Below are 18,744 nucleotides of genomic sequence, written 5' to 3' on the forward strand. Positions count from 1 at the left end.
CTCTTACATCTCCTGCATTGGCAGGTTTGTTCTTTACCACTGGCACCACCGGGGAAGCCCTTTGAGTAAAGCTAAATTTATCCAATTGAAGAGACAGGCCATTATTCTGTGACTTAATGTTGTTGGCAATTAAATATCCTTTCAAAACAAAATGATGGTGATGATGAAAAACAATTTTTTAAAAGAAATCTTCATTTGGTGAATATTTAAAGTTGATTGTTAGACCTATCCTCAATTCAGGCTTTGTTGCTATTCATTGCTTGGTTTACTTTTGCAAATGTCCCTAAGTCTATGAAATCCCATGTCTGAGAAGAATTAACCAAGACAACAACTTGACTTAGAGTAAGAGCATGCATTCATTTGGCCTAGGGCAGTGGTTCTCAAAGTGTGGGCATGAGATGGCATGATGGCATCAGGGTTAACTGGAAACTCTTTAGAAGTGCAAACCTACTGAATCAGAAGCTCTGGAGAGGAGACCAGTCATCTCTGTGTTTAAAAAGGCCTCCAGTGGATTCTGCTGCTGATAAAGGTTGCAGACTTTATCAGAGTTGACTGAACTTTCCAACTAGGTAGGGAAGATGAGAAAGTGCTGAGACAAAATATCTGGAGGTTTTTAAATGCCCCTCTAAGGTCATTTTTTTAGTCCAATAATTCTTCATCTATTTTGTATGGATTTGCCATGGTTATTGGCTAATCAATCTTTACAAAAAGAATTGAGATTTATTTCCTAGAGTCTACAGTGGATGTTTTTATAAGTGCCTATTCAAAATGGGATGTTGGCGGGGCGGTTAGTTGCTCAGTTGTGTCCAACTCTTGCAATCCCATAGAGTATGGCCCGCCAGGCTCCTCTGTCCACAGGATTTCCCAGGCAAGAATACTGTAGTGGGTAGCCATTCCCTTTCCCAGGGGATCTTCACGACCCAGGGATTGAACTGAGTCTTCTTGCACTGCATTGCACACAGATTCTTTACCATCTGAGCCACCAGAGAAGCCCCAAGGTAGGATAAATGATACTAAATATAGACGGTAAGTGATCAGGCTTGTTACTTCTCAGGGTGAGAAAACAGTTGATCTAAGAAAGTTGGAGCTGAAGCTGTAATTGAGTGACTGAAGGACCTAGGGACCTGTGAACTCCCTTTATGTAATGTCATTTCAGTCATTAGAACAACTGCATAGTTATTATAGTATTAATGTCTATAGAGATTTACATGATGTAAACAGGTATTGTGACCGTTTATGATAAATTATGCCAGCATTCCACTACTGTCTTGAATAGAAAATTAAAGTCCCACCTAAGCTAAATGAGGGAAATACTAGAGATCGCTGATCCCTGAGAGAGTGTGAAACTGAGGTGAAAGTAATCAAAGTCACCCAGCAAGGAACATGAGCTCTACATGCGGCAGGATACAGAGGGAACCTGAACTTGTTCCTTATAGATTCTTTTATCAGAGAAAATAACCAATTCTGATGAAATAATAACTAGACCATAAAAAATTACAATTTGATAGCCTAATGCTTCTTATGGTTTCAGAATTTTTTAAGATCTTAATGTAGAAACTTATTAAGTATTATGTTTGAGAAGGAAGAAAACTCGATGCAAACTATCAGCTCTCCACACACACATATTTCAGGTTTGACCTATATACATAGTCAGCAATAAAGGATGCTGGCAGCAGTAGACTTTTCTGACAATTGGTAAGTGGAGGGAATAGTGGGATGTGGCCTTGACAGTGGGGCTCACCCTCATCAGGCTGTGCCTTTTCAACCATGTGAAGACAGAAAGAGGGATGGAGGTGCACTGACCCCATTCATGATACATTCCCCCACATCCTGGCTGTGTTGACTCAATAGACGTTGGCTGAAAGTGTGCAGTATGCTATGCTAGGCAGGATCTAGAGACAAAAGCCTATGAGAGATCAGGGCCCTCCAGGCACCTACACAACTACAGGGTAGAAGGACAAGATGTGACTTGGTTCCTGGCACACCTTGAGCCTCATGCCCAGGCTAATTTGTGAGTGCAGATGAGAAGGGTCTGAGGAGAACTGTTTTCAGCTGTGAGCGATCTGAGGCCTCTGTCCTTGTTAGCCTTAGCATGAATCAGTGCTTACACATACACACACATGCAGGCTTCTAGTTACTCCCTGGGAGGGCATTATGGCAGCCTCGACATTGAGCCTTCCCCCCAAATCCAGGTCCTCAATCAGGTCATGGCTGCCTCACTTCCTGAGAACCCAAAGATTCCCCCAGAGACTGGGATTTCTGTGGAAGTACAACAACCCTTGGCTGCAGCTGCATCCATTGACAGAGGCTATGTTGTTATTGTTTAGTCACTGAGTCGTGTCCGACTCTGTGACCCCCTGGACTGTAACCCACCAGGCTCCTCTGTCCATGGGATTTCCCAGGCAAGAATACTGGAGTGGGTTGATATCACCTTCTCCAGGGGATCTTCCTGACCCAGGGATCAAACCTGCATGTCCTGCTTTGGCAGGCAGATTCCTTGCCACTGAGTCACCTGGGAAATAGATAAGGCTATAGAAAGAAAAGAAAGTGAAGTTGCTCAGTCGTGTCCGACTCTTTGCGACCCCATGGACTATAGCCTACCAGGCTCCTCAGTCCATGGAATTTTCCAGGCAAGAGTACGGGAGTGGGTTGCCATTTCCTTCTCCAGGGGATCTTCCCAACCCAGGGATCGAACCCGGATCTCCCGCACTGCGGGCAGACGCTTTACCGTCTGAGCCACCAGGGCAGAGATTAAGTGAAAGAAAGTAAAGTTGCTCAGAGATAAGGCTATAGATCACCTCAAATTTCAGAGGTTGTTCCTATTTCTGAGTCTCACTGAGTTTTCAAAGCAAATTAACCCCTTTGATGACCTACCCACAGGGTCTAGGTTTCTCTCAAAAGGAGGATCATGACCAACTTTTTCCAAAGAGTTTGAAGGGCAGTGGTTTCCAAATGTTCATTTAATTATTAACTACATCAAAATCACCTACAACATAAGAAAAATGCATTTATAGGAAATGGATCCAAGACCCACTTACCCAGAACCTTCTAAGATGGAGCTCCTAGTGCATGTGGTTTTAAAAATTCCACAGGTGATTTTGATGCGCCATGAGCTGGGAACCATTGCACTAGGGCAGTGGGTCTCAGCCTTTAGGGGAATCACCAGGAGGGCCTGTTAAAGTATAGGTTCCTGGGCTTGATCTCCAGAATTTCTGAGTCAGCAGGTCTACACTGGGGCTGGAGAATTTAAGTCCCACTAAGTTCTCAAGTGAGGGAGATGCTGCTGGTCAGAGATGAAGCTTGAGAACTACTGTACTAGGGGAGGGCAGGGGCCAAGTCTACTGGAGACCTGTTCCCTGGCTGAATACCCCTATTACCCTGTTGGCCTCCTATGGCAGACACTGCTCTTCACCCCCTCCCTTTATGCATTCTGGCCAAAACTTGATTTTTCTGGAGGTAGTAATGCTCTCAAATAATAGAACTACATTGATCAGCTTCCCTTGAAGAAGGGGGTGGCTGTGGGACTAAATTCCAGCAAACAAATCTTAAGCAGAAGTTGTTGGGTGGGGCTTCTGGAAAAGCATATTAAAGCTGGTGGGGAGAAGGGTGATGGCTAAGCTGGCATTTTCCACCTTTTGCCCCTTGCTTTTCCTCTTTTTCAAGCCTGGAACACAGAAGTGATGATTGTAGTTCCCACAACATCAAGTCAAGAAAGCTCCCTGACAATTTAACATAGTAACATTTCTGCAGCAGTGTGAACAGTCACATTAAGTAGGTTATACGAAAATTATACCTGCGGGTTCCACACACATGGGGTATGAAGTGTGGACTACATTTTATATAAGGGGCTTGATCATCCACAGATTTTGGCATCCACAGGGGTCCTGGAAACAACCCACATGGATATTGAGGGAAAGGGAAAAGGGAAAGTTGCTCAGTTATGTCTGACTCTTTGTGACCCCATGGACTATACAGGCCATGGAATTCTCCAGGCCAGAATACTGGAGTGGGTAGCCTTTCCCTTCTCCAGGGGATCTTCCCAAACCAGGGATCGAACCCAGGTCTCCAACACTGCAGGCAGATTCTTTACCAGCTGACACAAGGGAAGCCCAAGAATACTGGAGTGGGTAGTGAAGTGAGATCCCTTCTCCAGAGATCTTCCTGACCCAGGAATCCACCCAGGGTCTCCTGCATTGCAGGTGGATTCTTTACCAACTGAGCTATCAGGGAAGCCCTAAAAAGTAGTGAAGACAAAAGTTGCTCAGTTGTGTCCGACTCTTTGCAACCCCATGGACTATACAGTCAATAGAATTCTCCAGGCCAGAATACTGGAGTGGGTAGCTGTTCCCTTCTCCAGGGGATCTTCCCAACCCAGGGATCGAACCCAGGTAGGATGTCATATATAAGACCAGGTTAGGCTCTGCCATCAAACTTACAAAAAAACACTTTGGTCTCAGAAATGCTGGTATCACAAAGACGGTAGTTTCTGTACCAGCATCTTCTCTTGGAGCTAATCTTGTTTCATTCCCTCAGGTTATCTGTCATATCTGCCAGTCTCTGTGGTTGTCACTTCTACACTCCGCACCCAACCCCCACCCCCCAAAAAAAAATCTTTTGAAGCTCTTGCTTGTGGCTATTTCCACTGTCGTGGCCATTCAGGCTAGCAGAATCTGTCCCTGAATTATCTTAATAGCCTTCTCCCTTGGGGGTCTGTCTCCCTCCTGATTGATTTCCCCAACTCCGCTTTGATTTGCTCTCTATGCTGCAGCCAGAGTGGCCCCTATGACACAGAAATGATTGTGCTAATCCCCTGCGTAAAACATATATTTGGATTTCTGTTGCCCTCTGGATAAAGTTCAGATGTCTTAATAGGACGTTACAAGCCCCTTGTTGATTTTTCAACCCTTATCTCTTGTCATTTTCCACGTCAAGGTCAAAGCCCCTGCCTTACTAAACTATTTTTAGATCTCTTAGAGAAAGCTATTGGCTCTTGTCTTTGTACAAGTTGTTTCCTCTTGGACGATACACTAGTAAAAATCGTAACTCTTCCTTCAAGATAGAAACTAAAGCTAAATTATGAGTGTTAGTGTGTGCAGAGGCCTACACTAACCACAGCCAAAAACTCCAGGCCTGTCCAATCATCTTATTCACCCTCCACCTATGTCTATTTCTGGTTAATGCTTGATTCTTTTTCTTCTAGAATGTACTAGAAGGAGCAATGAGGAAATAACTACCAAATGACAACCAAATTCAGACTTGTGTTGATTGACTATTCATACATACAATGAAATATTTAATGTATTTCTTAAATTTTCATTTTATAGCTACAGAAGTGATATAACCAAGAGATAGAACACTTGGGAAAAAAAAAACAAAACAGAGAAAAGATCCATATTTTAATCATTCTATAAAACAATTCCATAAAACAATTACTATGATTATTGTCTCCTAGAAGGTAAGCTCCCTGAGGGCAAGAGCTACACTTACCCTATTCACTGCTGTGTCCCCAGTGCTGTGTTTCAGTTTTGTTAAAAATGTAAATATCATTTCTATACATCATTTTGGTGTACAGAATTCAAGATTCAAACATATTTGAATTTTCTACCATACCCCTATTAGTCAAATTTGAGAATTTCAATTATAATACACTTTACAATAAAATGTTGAAGATAATCAGAGAAAGATGGGCCTGGGAACAGACTACAGTAGTAAAGGAAAGGCAGAGGAATATACTTTTTCAATAAAGCTTTGAGAGAGATAAAGAAAGCAAGGAGAAAATCAAACTGATGCTCAGAAGTATTTGTATCATCAATGACATGGGTAGGAGGAGGAGTAACACTGAAGGCAGGGGAGACACAAAGCAAAAAGAGTCACAGAGCAAAAAGGCATCATGCATTTTCATGGACAGGGAGTCAACAGATGACACTGCATACAGAATATATGCCATATCATCAAATAAAAATGTCAGTATCTGGTATGGACTGTAGGTAGAAGCCATCTAGAGTTTCTGAAGAGCAAAGGAATGAATGGATCAATTAAATAGCAATCTGTCCTTATTATCGTCAAAGGTGTCAAGGTCATAAAAGTCAAGGAAAATCTGAGAACTCTTCTAGAATGTAAGAAACTAAAGAGAAAACTAAATTCAATGCAAGATTCTGACCTGAACACTTTCCATTTATTATTTACTGGATCCATTTATTATTGAGTGGAAAACTCAGAGTTTGAAGATTCCATAGAAGTAATGTATCAATAATAATTTCCTAATGTAGATGCTTGTGATATGGTTATGATACATCATTTTGGAGAAAAGGAGGAGAGGAAACATATACCCATTTGAATGCAAAGTTCCAAAGAATAGCAAGGAAACATCAGAAAGCCTTCCTCAGTGATCAATGCAAAGAAATAGAGGAAAACAACAGAATGGGAAAGACTAGAAATCTTTTCAAGAAAAATAGAGATACCAGGGGAATATTTCATGCAAAGATGGGCTCAATAAAGGAGAGAAATGGTATGGACCTATAAGAAGCAGAAGATATTAAGAAGAGGTGGCAAGAATACACAGAAGAATTATACAAAAAAGATCTTCATGACCCAGATAACCACGATAGTGTGATCACTCACATAGAGCCAGACATCCTGGAATGTGAAGTCAAGTGGGTCTTAGGAAGCATCACTATGAACAAAGCTAGTGGAGGTAATGGAATTCCAGTTGAGTTATTTCAAACCCTAAAAGATGATGCTGTGAAAGGGCTGCACTTAATATGCCAGCAAATCTGGAAAACTCGGCAGTGGCCACAGGACTGGAAAAGGTCAGTTTTCATTCCAATCCCAAAGAAAGTGAAAATCAAAGTCACTCAGTCATGTCCGACTCTTTGTGACCCCATGGACTCTACAGTCCATAGAATTCTCTAGGCCGGAATACTGGAGTGGGTAGCCTTACCCTTCTCCAGGGGATCTTCCCAACCCAGGGATTGAACCCACGTCTCCCACATTGCAGGCAGATTCTTTACCAGCTGAGCCACAAGGGAAGCCCAAAGAAAGGCATTGCCAAAGAATGTCCAAATTATTGCACAATGGCACTCATCTCACATGCTAGCAAAGTAATGCTCAAAATTATCCAAGCCAGGCTTCAACAGTATGTGAACCGTGAACTTACAGATGTTCAAGCTGGATTTAGAAAAGGCACAAGAACCAGAGATCAAATTGCCAACATATGCTGGATCATCGAAAAAGCAAGAGAGTTTCAGAAAAACATCTACTTTATTCATTACACCAAAGCCTTTGACTGTGTGGATCACAACAAACTGTGGAAAATTCTTTAAGAGATGGGAATACCAGACCACCTTACCTGCCTCCTGAGAAATCTGTACGCAGGTCAAGAACCAACAGTTAGAACTGGACATGGAACAACAGACTGGTTCCAAATAGGGAAAGGAGTTCGTCAAGGCTGTATATTGTTACCCTGCTTATTTAACTTATATGCAGAGTATATCATGCGAAATGCTGGGCAGATGAAGCAGAAGTTGGAATCAAGACTGCTGGGAAAAATATCAATAACCTCAGATATGCAGATAAGGCCACCCTTATGGCAGAAAGCAAAGAAGAACTAAAGAGCCTCTTGATGAAAGTGAAAGAAGAGAGTGAAAAAGCTGGCTTAAAACTCAACATTCAGAAAACTAAGATCATGGCATTCAGTCCCATCACTTCATGGCAAATAGATGGGGAAACAACGGAAACAGTGAGAGACTTTATTTTGGGGGGCTCCAAAATCACTTCAGATGGTGACTACGGCCATGAAATTAAAAGATGCTTGATCCTTGGAAGAAAAGCTATGACCAAACTAGACAGCATATTAAAAAATAGAGACATTACTTTGCCAACAAAGGTCCATCTAATCAAAGCTATCGTTTTTCCAGTAGTCCTGTATGGATGTGAGTGTTGGACTCTAAAGAAAGCTGAGCACTGAAGAACTGATGCTTTTGAACTGTGGTGTTGGAGAAGGGACTCCAACAAGAGAGTCCCTTGGACTGCAAGGAGATCAAACCAGTCAATCCTAAAGGAAATCAGTCCTGACTATCATTGGAAGGACTGATGCTGAAGCTGAAACTCCAATACTTTGGCCACCTGATGTGAAGAGCTGACTCATTTGAAAAGACCCTGATCCTGGGAAAGATTGAGGGCAGGAGGAGAAGGGGACAACAGAGGATGAGATGGTTGGATGGCATCATTGAGTAGATGGATGTGGGTTTGGGTGGACTCCAGGAGTTGGTGATGGACAGGGAAGCCTGGTGTCCTGCAGTCCATGCGGCAGCAAAGAGTTGGACATGACTGAACGACTGATCTGAACTGATATGGTTATGTAGGAAAATATTCCTTTATGTTAAAAAATACACACTAAAATATTCAGAAAAATGGGGAATTATATTGGCAACTTAATCCCAGACATTTATTTTTTAAAAACTTTGTATACTAAGCTTGAAATTACTTTTTAAAAAAATTAGAATCTTGAAAGTTGGGTCTTGACATCAGTACTCTAAAAACTGCCCAGGTGATCCTAACATACAACCAAGGCTAGAAACCACTACTGTAGAGTCTTCATTATCAACATTAAAGAAAAAAGGTTAGAGATTAGTACATTAACTATAACTTATTTAACCAAAGTCTTCCATCTTTTCTTTAAAAACTGACTTAGCAAAGAGTTTCGCTAGGCCAGACAAGACAGAATCTCTTCCCTACAAGTACCAAGTCTCACTGGGAATAATCTATAAGCAAAATAAGTGCTGAAATAATATAATTGCTATCATTTGTTCAATAAGTAACATGTGTTAGATACTATGCTATCTGATAGGTCCGATACTGCTATTATCTTCCTTTCATTGTACCTAGGAATCCTAGACACAATGAATTGAATAATTTTCCCTAGACTCTAGGGCCTAGAGCACAGATCTATGTTGACTCTTGACCACACTAATGTATTAGAGGAAAGGAAAGTGCTATGAAAACACACAGATGGACCTTTACTGATTAAGCTTTAAGGAAGCTTAATCAGAGGATGAACATTGATGTATCTTTAGATATGTACTATTTTCAATTTAATTACCAAAAATACTTCTTTTTATTTTATTATTATTATTTGCCACACTACTTGCAGGACCTTAGTTCCCTGACCAGGGATTGAACCCAGGCCCTAGTAGTGAAAGAACCTAGTCCTAAACACTGGGCAACCAGAGAGTTCCCTCATATCACTTTCTAAAAAAATTTCTTTAAACTTTTAATTTTGTATTGGGGTATAGCCAATTAACAATACTGTGATAGTTTCAGGCGAATGGCAAAGGGACTGTGCCATACATAAACATGTATCCATTCTCCCCCAAGCTCCTCTCCCATCTGGGCTGTCACATAACAGTGAGCAGAGTTCCATGTACCACAAATACTTCTTAAATGAACTTCCCATTTAGGAGTTGTGCTGCTATCTCTCCCCTTTGGTGTGATTCTAAGTAGAATTCTGGGACAAAGTACATGAAAAAATCCCATGGCTTTCAATACCCACTACCACATAGCTGTCATCAGCAATATGAGGGTATCAGTATTACTGTAGCCTTACCAGAAGTGGGCACTGATACTTTAAAACTTCTTTGCCACTAGTAGAAAACTACTATTTCTTTATTACAAGTTAAGCTAAACATTTTCCATTAATGTTTTCTTTAAAGCATAAGTTTAATATCTTTATAATTACTACCAATAGTCTCTGTGCATGGCACCAGCAAAATAACATCTTACAATGTCTCATACTAAAATGAGGCTGTCATTTTTCCCTATAACCACAAAACTGGCTGTGTCACAATAGCAGCATTCAATGACATCAGATTTTTACACTCTCGCTAAGATCCTTGACCTCTAAGACTTACTGTAAACTCAATGAGGACAGAAAAAAATGTCTTGTTTGATTTTGAAATCCTATTTCAACGTCAGAAAGTTCAAACGCACTCGATAATTCTTTGCTGTAAGAATAACTAAATAAGATAATGGATGGTGACAAAATATAAATTGACACCATATTTTCTGAGCTCCTCACACGTGACACAAATAAATTTAGCTTAGTAAACATCACATGAGAAAAAGGAGAAGTAGGTTGTTCCTTCTTTCCATATAACTAGGGCACCCGTGATTCCAGTGTGCCAATGACAGTTTTTATTATACCTTTTGTTCTCACACCCTATCTGCTGAATTCTGGATTGGGCAACACATTTTCTGGTCATTCTACATCAAAAGGATATTCCTTTCATGAATAGTAGATCTAAGTGCAAAGGAAAGGTCCTGTCCAGGGAGCTTGTCTTTGTGTCACTTTGAATTTCACTTTAAAAACCTATAAGCAGATAATTCTCTGGGCCTCATGGGTTTTTTTTTCCCCCTTAAATAATATTTTACCACTTAAAGCTAAGTTACAATCTGCAAATAGTTAATTGCTAACTAACAGAATATCCCCTGATGGTATCAGCATTCTTTATTCCATTTTGTTGATAAGACAAGTGACAAATGGAAAGAAAAAGTGACTTATTCCAGGGCACATCAAGTATGAATTATCAGCAAGGTGAAAGGAGGCTATTGGAGCTCCAGTCTCTGGTTTTTGATTAATTCTCTGAACCACACAGCCATTAATCTGCAATTAGATCTCCTGTGTAGTTTGGTTTGAGATTTTAATCAGTAAATGGCTTTGTAAACTGTAGGCCGTAATAACCTATTTCAAATTGTATGAGCAAAATCACAAGCATACCTTGGATATTTTTTAATGGGCATAAAATTCATGGTTAATAATATTTCAGTTTCACTGAACAACAGTCTGAATTCAAGCCTAATTTATAGTTCCTAAATTATCAGAAGGCAAAAGGAATATTTATAAAATAGGTGAAGTATAGAATAAATAGTTAATACTTTGGGTAATTAAAAATAAAATTGTTACATTTTTACATTTCAGAAGTATGTATGTCTACATTTCATTCCACAGTGCAGTTTGGATAAGATTTTAGCAGATTAACATCCCAAATTATAACAGTCTTAATGGAGTTAGCAAAGTCATTCTTTATAGCAACTAAAATGAAAACTAATAGAAATAAATGTAATACACTATGTCTAAGACCCATATATAAAAGAGGCATATCATATATGCATTTGATGAACTATTATTATACTTCTGTCACATCCAGATTAATTTATAAACATATTAATTTATAAACATAAACATTAATTTATAAACATATAAGTCAGTCAAGGTCCTATTGGTATCTTGTGAGGATGGGGTAAGAAACTGGTAAACTCATGTAAAGTTCATTCAGAGGAATAAGTTTCAGAGAATAAACAAGAAAATGTTTTAAAAGTATGAATAAACTATAACAATAAAAAATAGTATTCTTCTGGCACAGACCAATGGAATAAAATGCAAGGTTAAGAAACAGGCACAGGTGCATAAAGTATTCAATAAATGAAAAATAACAATGAAAAACAGAAGGATTTAAAAAGCAATGTTGTGACAGCTGACTTGATCCATACCTCACATCATTCAGCAAATAAATTCCAGGTGAGATGCATATCTCAGTGTAAGAAAGCAAAAACAAAATGTTTGGGAAGGCTTTTCTACATAAGACTTCAAAGATAAAAAGACTGATAGATTTGATATAAAACATAACACTTACTGAAATAAATATGTATTAAGGATAGCAATCAGTCTTCTGCCGTTCATGCTATAATCACTTAAATTCATCATTTGTCTTTTAATTCCATTTAGCTCCTTGACACAAAAAAAACCTTTTAAACTATAAGAAGTTAAAAATACCAATCTCTTCTTTAAGGTCTCTTTCCTTTAGCTGTAAAATGATTTTCTTAACCCCAAACCAGAACAATTTTCATTCATCTTCTTGTAATTTTTTTCATTGTTTCTTATGTTAATTAAACAAATGAGAAGTTAAAATACAGCTTTGTCCTCTATTATTTGTTTGATCTGAGGATGTTAATTAACTTCTCTGACATGATAATGTCAGCCTGTTAGAGTTACTGTTAAGATTAAAATACTTCCTATAAAACATTTATCATATTTATTACAGAACCTATTTCAAACAGCATCCTACAACTTGGTCTTAATGCTGCAGTCTGAAGTTATCAGATGGCCAAAGAGCATTGTAATCCAAGAGTACTAAAAGGTTCCTTTTACACTAGAACCACTGAGATTATTTATGAGCTTGAAATATAAATAGGATATTTACCCTTCTTCATCTTACCTCTAATAGACCATCTTCTGGCAGATCCGTACAGTGAACAGCATTCTGGATCTTAGTTTTACCAAAGATTGCTCGGAGGGTTCCAGGGCGTAAATGTCGGGCAATTTCCTGTTAAAAACACATTCACATATAGATTAAAGTCAGTCATGTAGTGTTAATTAAAAGGAAAAAAAACCACCAGCTATATGAAACACCTGAATTATTCATTAATGAGATACATGTATATGTTACTGGTAATGATTTTTCCTAGAAACAACACGAATGCATGAAAACTGAGCAATGAACATTCTCAGTTGACTCACAAAACTTTCACCTGGTCCAATGTAACATCCACTGTAATCTATGTTGAAGGCAACAACAATTACATCTCTTCTTATCAGAAGATTACAGGAATCACATAAAATATGAACCCAGTTCATTATTGTGAGAGACTTGTATTTTATAAAGACAATAGAGATCCTAACGACTTAATTTAAAATGAAGTAGTCTGACAGCATTGATTTCAAAAGGTTTTTTTTAAAATGTAACAGTTGTATCAGTTTAGTGCTACCTCACACTTAGGGGAAAAAAGTTACAAATAACTCATACAATTGTGGGTAAAAGAAATGAGGTTAAAAAAACTGAAGACATGGGAATATCAGTGATATACTTAATAGTCTTTGTTTTTCTAAGTTAAAGATTTTCTAAAATCCTATTTTAATTTTGAAATATATTGTACATGCAAAAAAGGCATTGACGCCACATGAATATTTAGAATAATTAAACAAATGCCTGTGTACACGCCATTGAGCAGAATTAAAATAATATTAAAATAACTTCCAAGGCCCCCTGTGCTGTCTCCATCCAGAGGTTACCATTATTACCCTGTTATTTTTTCAAGGCATTGTTTTTCATATTTGTCCATGTAAATATGTGTAGCTGTAACTCATTTTTGTTACCATATATATTCCAATGTATGACTGTTAAGCAGCTAAATTGTACCCGACTGTTTTACAACCCCATGGACTGTAGCCTGCCAGGCTCCTCTGTCCATGGGATTTTCCAGGCAAGAATACTGGAGTGGGTTGCCATTCCCTTCTCCAGGGAATCTTCCCAATCCAGCAACTAAACCCAAGTCTCCTGAATTTGCAGGTTGTTTCTTTACCTCTGAGCCACCAGGGAAGCCCCCAGTGTAGGACAGAACATAGTTTATCTATTTTCCTGATGACTGACATTCAGTTAATCTCTCTCTCTCCCACCTCTCTCTGTATCCTCCCACCTCTCTCTCTAGCTCACACATACACATACATGTATGCACACACAAACAATTCTGCTACAAGCCTTTTGGTACATGGTGCATATGTGCAGTTTTTCTGTAATCTTAGGGAATATACATACTCAGTTTCCCTAAGTACTGTCAAACTACTTTCTTAAATAGCTGAAACAATTTGCCCTCAATCATCATTGCATACAAGAGTTAAGGAGTTTTACTGCAAAGGGGAAAGAAATGGAGCAGTACTGGAGAGAGAGGTGGGATAAAGAGACGGTTTTTTTTTTTTTTTGACAGAGAGAGACAGGATGTGACTTTCACAGTTGGAGAAATAATAGTATGGTTTTATGGTGATAGGAACAACCCAACAAAGGGGAAAACTGATGAAGCAGAAGGGAGAAGAAAGAGTTGTTGGAGAGATGGAAGCAAGCGACTAAGTAGAGAAGTTGGCCTTATCTAAGAGCATGAAGCATTCATCCTAAACATCAAGACAGTACACGGGCCCAGTTATAGCTGTGGGTTTATGTGGTAGCTGGAACTTACGGAAGTTCTTTCTCTACTTTTAAGTTTTACTGAGGTATAACTTACATATGATAACATGCATTGGTTTACAGTGTACTGCCCCATGAATTCTGTCAAATGTATATACTCAGCAACTCTCATCTTAAACAGAATATAGAACATTTCTAAAGTTCCTTCTAGATACTTTTTTTTGACTCATTTTGACTATTTTCAAGTGAAAAAAGTCAGCAAGATTGTCACCAACTGAGAGGAAGGATGGGGAGGAAGTTTTGGGGATCTGAGGAGAGAAAAGAAAGCATGAGATAACATTTTAAGAGGGGAGAAAAGTGAATGAACTAGAAAAATGGATGTGACTCAGGCACTAAGGGCCCTCTTGAGGTCAGTGATCACAAAAGACAGATTATTCAGAACAGCTGTGTGTTCTCCAGTCATGGACACAGGCAAAGGTGAGGCAGAAAGTTGAACTTAATGAAGGCTGGGGTTTTATCAAAACAACACGAGAGAGGGGTGAGGGAGGCTCAGGGTGTATGTAAGAAAATGATGATAATGATGGACAAAATTTTTTTTAATTGAGGAAGAAAGTAAAGTGGGGGAGGACAAGGAAAAGGGTGAGACACAATGAAAAGGTAGATCAGTGCATCAGAGCTCCTAGTGGAATGGGATGATTTATGGAAAACTGTGTGTTAGAAGAAATGAGCTGGAAAGTTAAGAGACTGGATATTGGAAATTGGAATTACTGGGGGTGGGCAGAGATGGGGTTATAAAGATTTATAATGACAAATTTTAAGGTATAACCATGCTGAGGTCAGGTGGAAAGAAAGAAGGTTGAAAGAAAGGAGGACAACAGCTGGAGAGGCCAAGGTATGGAATGGACTGTGCTGTGCTGTGCTGTGCTGAGTCGCTCAGTCGTGTCTGACTCTTTGCCACCCCATGGACTGTAGCCCACCAGGCTCCTCTGTCCATGGGGATTCTCTAGGCAACAATACTGGAGTGGGCTGTCATGTCCTTCTCTAGGGGATCTTCCCAACCCAAGGATCAAACCCAGGTCTCCCGCATTACAGGTGGATTCTTTACTGTCTGTGTCACCAGGGAAGCCCTAAGGAATAGATTACCTGTATGAATATGCAAATCACCAAGAATTATGACAGGCGTAGGGTATGGTGCTGGGATGCTGAGCAGCGTTCACAGCTGTGATTTCATCACTTCAGCACATTTTAAAGGCATGCATTTAATTACTTAAGTCATAGTTTCAAGGTTTCTATCAAATGTCAGTTACAAATGTTATCAAGTTGAAGAAAAACATTTGATCAACTAGGAGATAAGGATGACTTTATATTTTATTTCATATTCAATTATTTTCATTCTGTTCCTCATAATTGTCTGGGAATGAAGTACCTGATATTAAACACCTACTCTACTTATGTGGTGGTAAGCTGCCGTTCTGTGAAATACAATGTACTTTGGAAAATTACGAAAGGTGAATGAAAGGTGAATACTTCTTTTCTTTTCCTTACTGTTTCAGATTAGGGGAAAAACTTGGAAGTGACTCACTCTGAAATATCACTTTCACGTAGGTGTCTGCTACGTGCACAGCACTTGAACTCTGGAGAGACTGGTGTGTTGGAGGGATGTTGTACTGTGGTCAGAGAGTGCAGTTTCTTTGGTCTTCTTTTGAAAGGTTTGTCAGATTTTCTTTGTGTCCTAATGCAGAGTCCATTTTAGTGACGGTCTCATGGATAGTGGGGGCTCCCCAGGTGGTGCAGTGGTAAAGAACCCATCTGCCAAAGCAGGAGACAAGGGTTCAGTCTCTGGGTTGGGAGGATCCCCTGGAGTAGGAAATGGCACCGCACTCCAGTATCCTTGCCTGGAGAATCCTATGGACAGAGGAGCCTGGTAGGCTACAGTCCACAGGGTCACAGAGAGACGCATGTACACACACATGAATAGTGGAAAAGAATATTGTCATAGGTTGCATTCTCTGAGATACCAACTCTGAGGTGGACATTTGCATGCAGGAAGTTTATTGGGGAGTAGCCTTAGGATCTATACTTGTGGGGAAGTGAGGAAAACAAGACTGGGCAGAGGGAGAAGTTGAAGTTCAATGCAGTAACAGCAGTTGCCCCAGGTAATCCTACAAGGAGCTCTGGAGCTTCAGAGTTGTCCTCAACTGACACAAACGGGTCAGACTTTTATTTCTCCAAATTGACAAGTCACTGGACAGAGGCCACTCCAAGGAAGGGGGCATGTCTTTGGACAGATGGCTTTTCTTCAGCAGACAGCAGTCTCTGGAGAGGGACTTACTGTATTACTGTCAGCTGCTAACACTCCCAGCAGCTGGGGACTGTGCATTTCAGTCCTGAAGGGCAGATGGGGATCTGAGCAGCCCTCCATGGCATCTACTAATTACAAACATACAAACATACACCCACACAGACAGGCACACATGCACATGTATATATAATGCATGTGTATATACAGCATGTATGACAAAACACATGTGGACTATTGAAATCTGATTACCATTCCTTTTAGGTAATTTTTTTCTCTTTTCTGGAAGGTTTTGAATTATCTCTTTATCTAGGCATTGGCCATTTACTGGTCATTCTCCTCCATACTCAATAGTCCAATCTAATTTGAAGACACATATTTTCAGTTTATTATTTCTTTTATTGTTTTCTCTCCTGTATTTTATTTCTTCCTTTTTTTTAACCAGCCATTTCCATGTAACAGATATTGAAACTGATGATTCTATCTTGCCTCTATCTTTTTATATTCTCCATCTAATTGTCTATTTGTGTTATATTCTGGGAGAATTCCTCCATTTGACCTGTCAGCTCAATAATCTGCTTTTAAACTGGGTCCACTGCAGAATTCTACTCATTTTCTAAGTATTTTTAACATTTCAAAAATTATATTTTAAGTTTTCTGTATCTGTAATGATTTTTATGGATCCAATATTCTTTTTCTGGGGATGCCAACTATATTAAAGACTCTTGTTAGCTCCAGTAGTTTGCTTGCCTTAGGTGTTGATTACGTTTGTTGTATTTGGTGTCTTCTTTATGATATGAATTAACTGCAAATGGGTGGAACTCCTGACTCTTTATCTTTGGAATTCTCTATTTACCTGTCACAGAGGGCAGGGACATACCAACATATTATAAGGTATGCTCATTGCTTTTCTTAAGGAGGCAGGGTTTCTCATTTTTCCTGGGTGTCACTAGCTACCTACCCACCACATTACCTCTAGCTGCTGCTGCTAAGCTGCTAAGTCGCTTCAGTCGTGTCCGACTCTGTGCGACCCCATAGACGGCAGCCCACCAGGCCCTGCTGTCCCTGGGATTCTCCAGGCAAGAACACTGGAGTGGGTTGCCATTTCCTCCTCCAATGCCTTCTACCTCTAGCTAAAGCCCCATATTCATGGCCTTGGGCTGTGGCTAAAAGCATCAGCTGTCTTCCACTCAGCATAAGCAAGCAAAGGGGAAATGGCTGGTGGACTCTGCTGCTCTTCATGCAGCCTCCTCACCCATCACCCTACTAATGAATGGCTCAAGGCCCCTCCTGGGCATCGTGTCCACATCATCTGATATACAGTCAGATGCCCTGCTCCTTCTGAGTAGGCCTCTCCTGCGTGCTTTAGAGTAGGCTTCTCCTTAACAGTCCAATCCTACCCGCTTTTGTCTTTCGAAGTTGATGGCCTGCTAAAGTTAAGCACTCTCTTGTTTTCCAGCTTGGCTGGAGATTTCCTCTTTTAAATAAAACAAGGTAAAATACATCTCCCATAGTTTCTGAGGATTGGAAAGGGAGGGAAAGATGGGTATATATTTGTTATCTGCCACACTGATGAAAAACTCATCTTACTGACATTTCCATTTCTCCAAACCTAGTAAGTTACCTTTAATTCACACTAGCTACTATCATTTTATGTGTAAAACACAGACATTAGTATGCTACTCACTTGCTATGACCTAATGTCTCAACTTGTTAGTGTGTCATTCATATTCCTCCACATTCTGCCTAAATCTATCCTTTAGGCCTCACACACACCTTCCCTGAAACCTAAAATCCCAACAACATAATTTCCTCTATAAAACTAACTTGAATTCCTCCCAGAGTAATCTTTCCATTCCCACTGCTCGTACAGGAATCTATGTTCCTACTGTATATCCCTGACTTGCAATCATAGTTTTTCTGTGTGCCTATTTCAGTAAGTTTCCATTAGACTCCCCTTTGACACAACATAAGATTTGCTTAGTATTCTAGGCCTTATTTATGAAAGGTGGAATTTGAACATTAGTCGCACAGTTGTGTCAAACTCTGTGATCACACGGACTGTAACTTGCCTGGCTCCTCTGTCCATAGAATTCTCCAGGCAAGCCTACTGGAGTGGGTTGCCATTTCCTTCTCCAGAGGATCTTCCTGACCCAGGGATCAAACTGGGGTCTCCTGCATTGCAGGCAGATTCTTCAACAACTGAGCCACTAGGGATGAACACACAGCAAGTGTTTGCTAAATATTTCTGACTGACATAAAATGCCAGCACTGCTATTCAAAAAGCCAGTAAGCAGCAGAATGAAGGATAAGGACTGTGGAGAAAGGCTCTCTGGATTTGAAATTTGCTTCTGTCACTTACGAGTGGTGTGGCCATGCCATGTGGCTTAACCTTTCTGCCTATTGTAATGTTCTCCTTTGTAAAATATCGAT

At 39.9% G+C, this 18,744-nt stretch overlaps 1 protein-coding gene across 2 annotated transcripts in view; it reads right to left on the minus strand.

Moving 5' to 3' along the window:
* The window catches only part of NME7 (NME/NM23 family member 7), a 247,373-nt gene that overhangs the window by 47,149 nt on the left and 181,480 nt on the right, over positions 1 to 18,744 (minus strand). For both annotated transcript variants that reach the window (XM_019976176.2, XM_070768118.1), the window contains exon 11: positions 12,273 to 12,380. In XM_019976176.2, coding sequence (XP_019831735.1) covers positions 12,273 to 12,380 — 108 coding nt within the window. The remainder of the gene's footprint in view (positions 1 to 12,272; positions 12,381 to 18,744) is intronic.

Source organism: Bos indicus, chromosome 16 (genome assembly GCF_029378745.1).
Source record: "Bos indicus isolate NIAB-ARS_2022 breed Sahiwal x Tharparkar chromosome 16, NIAB-ARS_B.indTharparkar_mat_pri_1.0, whole genome shotgun sequence".
Classification (NCBI taxonomy): Eukaryota; Metazoa; Chordata; class Mammalia; order Artiodactyla; family Bovidae; genus Bos; species Bos indicus.